This window comes from Geospiza fortis, unplaced genomic scaffold (genome assembly GCF_000277835.1).
Source record: "Geospiza fortis unplaced genomic scaffold, GeoFor_1.0 scaffold284, whole genome shotgun sequence".
NCBI lineage: Eukaryota > Metazoa > Chordata > Aves > Passeriformes > Thraupidae > Geospiza > Geospiza fortis.
The window spans coordinates 662,735-672,691 of NW_005054508.1; the positions used below are offsets into that span (position 1 = coordinate 662,735).

At 44.5% G+C, this 9,957-nt stretch overlaps 1 protein-coding gene across 1 annotated transcript in view; it reads right to left on the reverse strand.

The window, feature by feature from the left end:
* The window catches only part of PCDH15 (protocadherin related 15), a 518,357-nt gene that overhangs the window by 108,529 nt on the left and 399,871 nt on the right, over positions 1-9,957 (reverse strand). Inside the window, exons 19-20 of the mRNA XM_031063502.1 lie at positions 5,223-5,302; positions 4,244-4,337 (exon numbers count right to left, since the gene is read on the reverse strand). Of these exons, the coding sequence (XP_030919362.1) occupies positions 4,244-4,337; positions 5,223-5,302 (174 nt within the window). The remainder of the gene's footprint in view (positions 1-4,243; positions 4,338-5,222; positions 5,303-9,957) is intronic.

Genomic DNA, 9,957 nt, shown 5'->3' on the forward strand with positions numbered 1-9,957 from the left:
GCACTTGAGGACATGGTAGTGGTGGAGCTGGTTGGTGGTTGGGTTTGATGATCTCAGAGATCTTTTCCAGCTTTAAGGATTCTGTGACATTCATAACTGTGGCAAAGGCATATCCAGAGGAAACACTGCTCCCCACAAGTGTGAGGCTGGGGCTGCTGGACCCACAGGCTTATGTGGGAGGTATCCTGCTGTCCTCCAAACTCCCAGAGATACCAGAATGGGAAGAAAAATCCATTTTAATGTGTCTCCCTGGGCCAAGGAAGATCCTGTCAGAGCTGGGGATGTCTGAGCCTTGCTTAGCTCCATGGAGTAAAACATCCCTGGTTTTCTGAGAACAAGAGAGTCATCATGTTGAGACAGAAAGTTTCCAAAGCAGTCTGGGATAAATTTCTTCCTGAAAACATCAAAAATTTCCAAGCATAGCAACCTTTCCCAGCTGAGGTATTCCAAGATTTTATTCACTATTATTTAAAAAATGGCGAGCAGAAGTCTTGACCCTTTGCTTTCATGTCATAATGGCCAAAAATCTTTGTTCACACAGAATTTGTCTGGGAAATACTGTGGATATTGAAATTCTGGAATGCTGGCCTCAGTTTCTGAGGAATTTCTGAACCAGTATCACTGGGTGAAGCTACAAACATAAAACTTACTCAGGTGAGTACCAAAGACCAATGCAAATGTTCCCTTTTCCCCACTCTCTGAGGGCTTTTTGGGCATCTTTATGCTTGAAAGGTATGGATTAAATAGCCACATTTAAATTGTCAGTGCCTGAGGAACATCAGCTTCTTAGACCCTCTGCAACTGGAATTTATCTAGGGATCCTATGACTGTTCACAAAACTAAGCTGCAAAATTGTACAAATGCCAATTATCCATGGTGCAACTGTGGAGGAAAGTTCTGCTGGACTGGGTTTGTGTGGCAAGGTTCTGATAGTGGGGGGTTATAAAACTCCTGAGTCTTTGCTTATATTTTTCTTCCCTGTCCAGCTGAGGAGGGCAGGGGTAGAGCAGGGTCGAGCCACCACATCTCATTGAAAAAAAAAACCCCAAAACCCACAACAACAAAAAATCCCCACACCAGTGAAGTATTTTTCTTTTGAATGCCTTTCAAATTTAAAAAAAACCCAAGCAAATACAGGAAATAAAATCCAAAAGCTGACTTTAAGTAGGTTTGACTCTAATAGCTGGTTTCATGTTGGATGGAAAGGGATCAGGCTGGATATGTTACCGGTTAAAATATGTTAATGGGATTTAAATGACATTGTACCTGCCTGGGGAATTAATTTTAGGATTTTAGGCAAACTGCAACAAGGCATCTGGTGACATCACCAGTTTTCTGTGGGTTCTAATGGAACTGTTCACAAAAAGCAGAGCTGGATGACAAGCAGCAGGTGAATGAGTAATGGTTTTGTAATTGTAGAAATATTTTTTTTCCTAGAAAGACACTGTTGCTTCCTGCTAAAAACTAGTTAAAAAGCAAAATTGCTCCATGAAATGGCACCACTTGGACTAAGGATTTGTGTCCTCAGAAGGTTTTGGCACAGTACCAACCAGGAGCTTTGAGTGGGTCCTGACCCTCCTCGAGGAGAAGCCTGTCAAACAGCAGGAGCACATCCAGAAGAGCTGCAAATCGAGGGCATTGTAAGGACACAGAGAAGCCTGGCAAATCAGTCACACCCACTGTTTCCTGGCATGGAAAAGGCCTGGAGATTTAACAGCTTGGTTGAGCTGCCTTGTTTCATCCATTTGTTTGCAAAATGAAAGCCAAAGAGTTTATCCAGCCTTCTTTGTAATCCTGGCAAGCCCAGCTCTTAACCATTTCCAGCTGCTGGCACCAGGAACTTTGGTCAACTGAGTCCTATTGCTGGACAATCTTGAGAAGAAATGTGCCCCACCACTGACAGAAAATATGAACTGCAGAAAGCAGCTACAGGCAGGGAAGGGACAGTGACAAAAACCCCAAACCAAGCAGAGAAAAAATGCTCAAGCTCCAGAGTGTGCCCACACTTCACCCTAAGAGCAATGCACACACACCTGCAGCCGCAAAATTCCAGGGCAAAACATCTGGCATGGTATCACAGAGCCATGGAATCAACAAGGCTGGAAAAGATCTCCAAGATTATCAAATCTGATCTGTGACTGATCCTCATGCCAGAGCACTGAGTGCCACGTCCAGCCCTTCCTTGGACACCTCCAGGGATGGGGATTCCAAAGCTGCCTGGGCATCCCCTGCTAATGGGATTGAGGGAGGAGAAGAGATGAGATATCAGGAGATGGAGTTCTTAAAGTGGATTTTGTTGTTACAACCAGTAACAAGAACTTCAAGAGGTGTCCAACAGCATGGTCCAGGGACAGCTCTAAAGGAGCTCTCCATGGTGTATTTTGGGTGGTTTTTCCAGAGATGAGCTTCAAACACCATATCTCAGCTCACATACAACTATTTTCTGCTAAGCACTGTGCCATGATTAACAGGATTTCCTTTCAAAACCCCAACTATCACCTTCAGAATGTTAGAATTAATCTGCTGGCCGCTTAATCCCGGGGCAAAGCGAATGAATCTCTCTCTAGATGAAAGGAAAAGGAATGAGCTTTTCAGTCCTCTTTTTTTTACACCCCAGAGAGTATTTGAGGAGCGTAACACAGCCTGAACCAACTTGCAAGTCTTTAATTTACATCTTCAGATTTCCCAGCCGAGAGTTTGAGATCAAAACCACCAAACTCACAGCTGTGAGAGCAGTTCATGAAGAACAAACCCACAAAAACTGTAACCAGATTTTTCATGGAAAAGGTGGAGACTGTTATAATTACTCTATGTTGCCACTAAATTGTATAAAGGCTTACTTGATATTTTTGAGTGTGTGTGGGAATTCTGAGTAAATCCTGGGTAGGAAGGCTAAGATTGTAAGGTGAAGAATATAAAAACAGCACGAGATAGAAAAAACAAACAAGATTTTCTTCTGCCACAATGAGCACAGGTCCAAATCTCAGAATTTTCATGATCACTCTATAGCAATGTGCCAGAGATAGCTCTGTTTCAATCTCAAATCCTTCTAGAACAGCCCATTCTTGTTATTTATTAATTATTATTGATATTATTTTAGATGTGCCATTATACACAAGGTCAGATGTACAGAGATTTCTCCCCCACCTGTGCTATTATTCCATGGCAGAGCTGCTGCATTCCTAGGGACTTGGCACAATCCAGCGGCAAGCTTTCAGGAAAAATAATTCTGTTGCCTCTGCCTGATCAATAAACACATATCCTTAAATAGTCCACCATTGTATAATATGAAAATTGAAAAAATCACCATTTTGTTATATTGAACACAAGTGTGAGCAGCAGTTGGTGGGGTTGGTTGTGGGGTCACAGATCGGTGCAAACATAGAAGACCTGCAGATAGCTCCTGACAAAAAAATTGTTATTTTTGAAAGAGAAATGGGATTTTTCCAGATTTTTCTGGAGAGCTGGACAGTCAGCTGTGGAAAAGGGCTGGATAAAGTACAAATCACCAATAAAACTTCCACATCTGGGAGAAAGGAAGAAGAGAAACAGGTATCAAATAGCACAGAGAAGAAATAGAAGATGAACATCTGTGAATACACAAACCCTTGGCTGTTAAAGAATCGCACAAAGCAGCAGCAAAATCCCTTTGTCCATGATCAAAGGCAGGGACAGACAGGCTTCACCCACACCAACCAAAGGAAAACTCCCAGATTTCAGATAGGTTTGGTCAAGATCCATGGAAAACACACAATCAGACCACATGGAGGTGGCCAGTGCTGTCCAGCCCCTTCACAGTCTGATGCCTCAGGTTTTAGCTTTTACACTTTTCAGATTCTGTGCTGCTTTAGTGTGTGAGTCTGAGCTTCACATTAAGGGATGGTGAGCTCTGTGCACAGAGCAGGGAGACAAAACAATTCCTTCTCTAGCTGGGGACCAAGGACAAATGATCCAAATCTCAGGCCCAAGAATATAAACAATGGTGGACTAAAAAAATATATGGGACTTCATGGGGTAAAGCTGTAATTGGACAATTAGCTCCAATATGCAAATGGAGCAGAACTGATAAAAGTGAGAGACCCCCATGACCAGGTGTCCATTTTGTGCCCATTTTGGTTCACCTTGGGTGCAGCCCTGGCTGGGCTCTTGTGCTGCCCAAGGTGGATCCATTGAGGCCTTTTGATAAATCCCTACTTTATCAAGGGAAGGGTCAGCCTTCCCAAGGCCCCAGCAGGACACTCACCCCGTCGGGTCTGCCGTCCGAGGCCGTGACGATGAGGATGTAGCGGTCAGTGCTCTCTCTGTCCAGAGGCTTTCCCAAGGCCAGCAGGCCAGAGCTGGCAATGAAACAACACCAGGACACGTTAGCAGGGCACCTGGGAGAGGTCTCTGAGCACCTGAGCTCCACCACCTTGCTGACACCAAGGCTGCTCTTTGTAGGAGCTTTTAGGCTTTCTGTGGGTGAAAGCCAAGAAAAAGCCATGAGCCAATTCCTAATGCTCTCCACTTGGATACAGGAATAATCCTGGATCAAAACATCAGCCTGTCTCAGGAGGTTGGGGTATTTAGGTTCACAATCTTTCCCTCACACCAAATTAGAATTATTTTGAACCAGGAATTAATAAGCCCCAGGTCACTTCTGTCCCATAATTCATTGTGGGAAGTTGGCTCACCACCCTCCCTTCCTCCTGCAAGGAAAAGGATACTTTGGATTGCAAATAATAATTAATAGCTAATAATAGGTAAAATAGAGCGTGGTGGGCCAGGCACAGACCAATCTGGCGCTTACAATTCAAAATAAACCCTCTCTTTCTCACTCAATTTAAGTTGGAATTCAATTTAAGGAAAATACAGTTCTTAAACAATGCTCAAAAGGCTTTTCACTACAGGCTAAACCATAACAAGTCAGGAAATTAAAGCAAAAATTGTCCCTGCCATTAGTCAGGAGCTGACAGGTAAAAGGGTTTTAATTAATCCCTGGCCACTCTTTTAAATGGAATCTTTCCACCTCAGTGAGTTTCTCTTACCCAAAGTGTTTAAAATAAATAAACAGTGGCCAGTGACAAAGCCCAGAGTTGATTTTGGCTCACAGAGCTCTCATTAAAGGCTGACAGCCCCTGGAAGGAGCAGCTGAAGGTGTCTGAGCACAACCCTTTTCTCTCAGCTCCTCATTCCCTGGGCTGACAAGTTCCAAGTCTGTTTTCCAAGGGTTTCCCACTTACCTCTGAGAGAGATTAAAAACTTGCTGAGGATCTCCATTCTGAATGAGGTATTTGATGGGGTCACCCTCTCTATCGAAAGCCTTTAGGGAAGGAAAAAAGAGGATAAAATTCAGTCAGTGGCAAAGGTTTCCTCTCTTCCCTTCTATGCAGAAACCAGGGAATTAAGTTTTAGAAAAGTTTCCCACAGAGATGACACCAATCCCTGTTTCTAAGGCAATTCTGGTTATTGATGGGCCACTCAAGATAAAGCTGGAGCACATCAGAATTCCTATGCTGCACAAAAATGACAATATTCTGAATGCAGGATAATAATTGCTATTAATTATTAGTAATTATCTAATTATTAAACTACAGCTACACCCAGCAGCATAAGTATGAAATTCAGGCTTTAATAATTTACTTCTATTTTTCTGCAGCTCCATGCTGATTAAACGGAACTTTCAGTTTCCTTTCTTCCCATTCTTCATTTCCATTTCTTATCAAGATCCCTCTTTCTGTTATTTTATTAGAACCCCAATCTTTGGCTGATGCTCCAGCGAGTTCCAACTGCAGCACTCACCCTCCCCAGTAATTTGCTTTTTGGGGGTTGAAGATCAGGGTAAGGCCTTTAAGAACAGACATTAACAGCACCAAAATTAGTAAATCCCACCGATTAGGTGAAAAAAAAAATCTTTCAACAGTTGAATAAACTACTTTTGATGCTTCTCCTTGTGCCACCTGAGGCCACTTCCTCTGGTCTAGAACAGAAGAGGCCAACTCCCCCCTCGTTCCCGTCAAGTTATTTCTGTGGGCCACAATCAAAGGCTGCAAAGCTTTGAGCTGACCCCCTAAACAGCAGTTTTTGAGATAAAAACCCAAGAAAAATAACAAAAAAACTCAACTCAAACACTCCCCAAAATTAAGAACAGAAGCACAAACTACTTAAATGTGCAGGCAGAGAAGAGAATGCAGTAAGAAAACAACTTGGCTTAGCTAAATAAAAACCAGGGGCTAAGTCAGATAGAAGGGATCAGCACAAAGAAAGAGCAAGAAAAACTGGGTGGGGACACAGCCAGAAGAAGTCAAGGCAAAACTGGAACAGAAACAGGAGAGAACACAAAGGATAACAAAGAAATGTTTACGTTACAGAAGGAACCTGAGGAGTGGTTTGAAAAGCAGGAGGGATGATGTTGAGAAGATCAGAGAGGTAAAACTGCCCCTGTTCCAGCTCCAAACCAAATTAACTGGGGCAAAACTTCAGCTGAGAGCTGGGCAAGAGTCAGACGGAGAAGACGTTCATGAACAGAGCATCTTTGAGTCAGCTGCTGGAATTCAAGCCTAGTGAAGTCCATCCTGGTGTATACAAGGGCTGGAGCAATCTCAAAGTCATCAGAGATTTTTTTTTTTGGGCACTCCCAGAGAACAAAAATGCTCAAGGGCAAACCCAAGCATTTCATATTTCATGGAGTCAGGAAATCACACATCAGGCAGGTGGAGTGCAATTCCCAGAAACCCACAAATATCCAAATTATTTTTAAGTTCCCTGTAATGCCAATATGCAGAGGGATGACACAGAACTGAATTTCTCCAGCACAAAAGGATGCTGAAGCAATTTAATTTGATTTTCCAACAGGACAAGCCTCCTGAACAGGGCAGAAACTGGCTCATTAAAGTAGCTGAGCCATGGTGCACAAGGATGCTGAAGCAAAATTTAATCTGATTTTCCAACAGAACAAAAAGTCTCCTGAACAGGGCAGAAAATGTGCCTCATTAAAGTAGCTGAGCCATGGTGCAGGCTTTTCCTATTGTTTGTTAGGATATTTTCCCAAAGGAGTTCCAACAACAGTCACCAAGCGGAGGGTGGGATTAAGCAAGAATTAAACCATCATCAAAATGAAGGCCAGGCAGTAGTGGTGCTAGTACTGACTCAGTTCTGCATGGATGTGTACAGCTCTCCCAGCAATGATCAATATTCCCATCCACAGCATCGATGACAGACTGGGAAAATTGTTTATAAATTCCATGGGTGGCACTGAGTGACAGGAGGACTGGGTGGAATTTGGATCTCCTTGGCCTGAGGACATGAACAGTCAGGAGCTGAGCCAAGAGCACAAAACGCTGCAAGCACTGGAGGCAGACCATGTGAGGAGCTGGCATCTCTCAGGACTGTCCTTGGTCCTGAATCACCAGAATCCCATGGTTGCTCCTGTCTTCAGCCCTTTGTCCTCCTTTTGCCTTCCCTGCAGGGCATCCTGCCCTCCCTTCACATTGAGTTCTCTCACGGGTATCATTATGGTCTGCATTCTCTCATAGCAGGTCAGGGGCTCTCAGAAAACCAAAAAATCTGACTGGCTGTCATTGATTTCATTTTCTCCTTATCCCCACAGAAAATCTTTTAAAAAAAGGGGGAAAGTTGCTTTTAAAAACTCCTGCTTTCTTTCAAAGAAAACACAAAGTTCTTGTGTACAGAAGAAAAACACCCAGGGCAAGGGAGAAGAGCAACTTGTTCCTGATTTTTTCCAGATCAATGGCACAGAGTGATTCCATAAATTGGACACAACAATTCCATGTTAGCTCCTTGTTCAGCACATAACTGGACCCTGCTAACAGCCCTATTTGTTCTGCAGGCTCCCAGAAAAATGACAGCATTTGCATATTTTAATTAATAATGGCTGGCAGAACATGAAGCCATAAACGCCTCCCAGGCATGCAATAAACTCTGAGGTTTATTTACAAATTAATGCAGTGGAGATCATTTAATATTGCATTAATCTCAAATGTTGTTAATTAAAACACCAGTCAAGACCAGCCGGGTGCATTAGAAAATAAATAAGGAGAAATAAAGAAATAAAGCTCTCCATCATCAGCATAAGAAATTTTAATGGACAAGAAAAAAGTGAATTTTATTTTTCCAAAGTCTAAAGGGCAAATTTAAAGCAGCTACATTTGCATTGTTACTCACCCTAATGTTTTGCAGACCTTCAGATTTGATAATTTGGGAATACTTGAAAAGTTTTGCTGGCTCTCTACAGGATTTTGTAACCCTCCTACTGTATGCAGAACTACCAAATTATTACTAAGAGAGAGCCATAAAATGATAATTTCTAAACCTGCACCAGCCCAAACACTGATTGGATTGATAAAACACAGGAGAAGAAACATCAGAGTGAAAATTTATACATAAAAACACTCATTCAATATTTGAGGCCTGGTGATATTCCATATCACTGATGGAGCACAGGCAATAAAATCCAAACCAAGGTGCCTATCAGGGAAATTTGTGCTGTCTGGAAAAGGCAGCACAGGGTTTCAGAAGTTTAAATATTCAGTTAATGAATGTTGAAAATACCCTGGTGGATTTTGCACAGGAGGGAATAAAGGAAGATGAGAACAGAAATATGCTGCCCACAGGAGAAGTCCTTTAACACGATGGAGGTTTTAATGCAAGACAAGGAAGCTTGACTAGGAATTGTGATGGGAGAGATCCTTCAAGCCCATCCAGTGCCACCCTTGCCATGGCAGGGACACCTTCCACTGTCCCAGGCTGCTCCAGCCTGGCCTTGGGCACTGCCAGGGATGCAGGGGCAGCCCCAGCTGCTCTGGGCACCCTGTGCCAGGGCCTGCCCACCCTGCCAGGGAACAATTCCTAATTCCCAATATCCCATCCAGCCCTGCCCTCTGGCACTGGGAAGCCATTCCCTGTGTCCTGGCACTCCAGACCCTTGTAAAAAGTCCCTCTCCATCTTCCACATTTCAGGTTGAGGACTACCAGACCTACAAGAGATACAGTCCTGGACTAACCACCAAAGCTAAAGCCAAGCATATTTGGGATTTAACAATTAAGTATTTTTCATAAAATGCAGGATCCCTGAGGCTGGAAAATCCCTGCCAGCCCATGGAGTCCCAGCTGTGCCCAGTGCCCACCTTGTCCCCAGCCCAGAGCACTGAGTGCCACCTCCAGCCCTTCCTGGGACACCTGCAGGGCTGGGCACTGCAAAGCTCCCTTTGGAGCCAAGGCCTGAGCACCCTTTCCCATGCACAATTGCCTGCTGCTGGCCAAGCTGAGCCTCCCCTGGCCCAGCCTGAGGCCCTTTCCCCTTGTCCTGTCCCTGTTCCCTGGCAGCACAGCCCGACCCCCCCTGGCTGTCCCCTCCTGGCAGGGAGTTGTGCAGAGCCACAAGGTCCCCCTGAGCCTCCTTTGCTCCAGGCTGAGCCCCTTGCCAGCTCCCTCAGCCCCTCCTGGGGCTCCAGCCCCTTCCCCAGCTCCGTTCCCTGCCCTGGACACGCTCCAGCCCCTCCATGTCCTTCCTGCACTGGGGACCCAGAACTGGACACAGCCCTGGAGGTCCCTGAGCAGGGCCAGACCAGAATGGGCTGCTTGGGGTTTAGTGAAACATTAAAGCAGATTATTCCATTGGAGCTTCACTTTCCAACCACATTTAAATCCCATCAAATCCTTCAATACTAAAACGTGCCAAGAGGTTTTTTTTCTGCCTCCAAAGATCCCTCAGGCCACAGATTCCAGCACCTGTCAAGGAAACACAAATGTTTCTGTTTCTCAGCGTGTTCCTGGCTCCTTTTCCTCTTTGGGGCTTCCAACCACAAGTGTCTCTCACCGGGGAGGAGAAGGCTCCTGAACAGCCTTGGCCCTTCCACTCCTCCCTCCCTGCAGGCACCACAGATGTGCCAGGAGTTAATTGGCAGCACTGAGCTAAATTAGTCATCCTCCCTCAGCACAGGTGACTGTCTGAGCTTA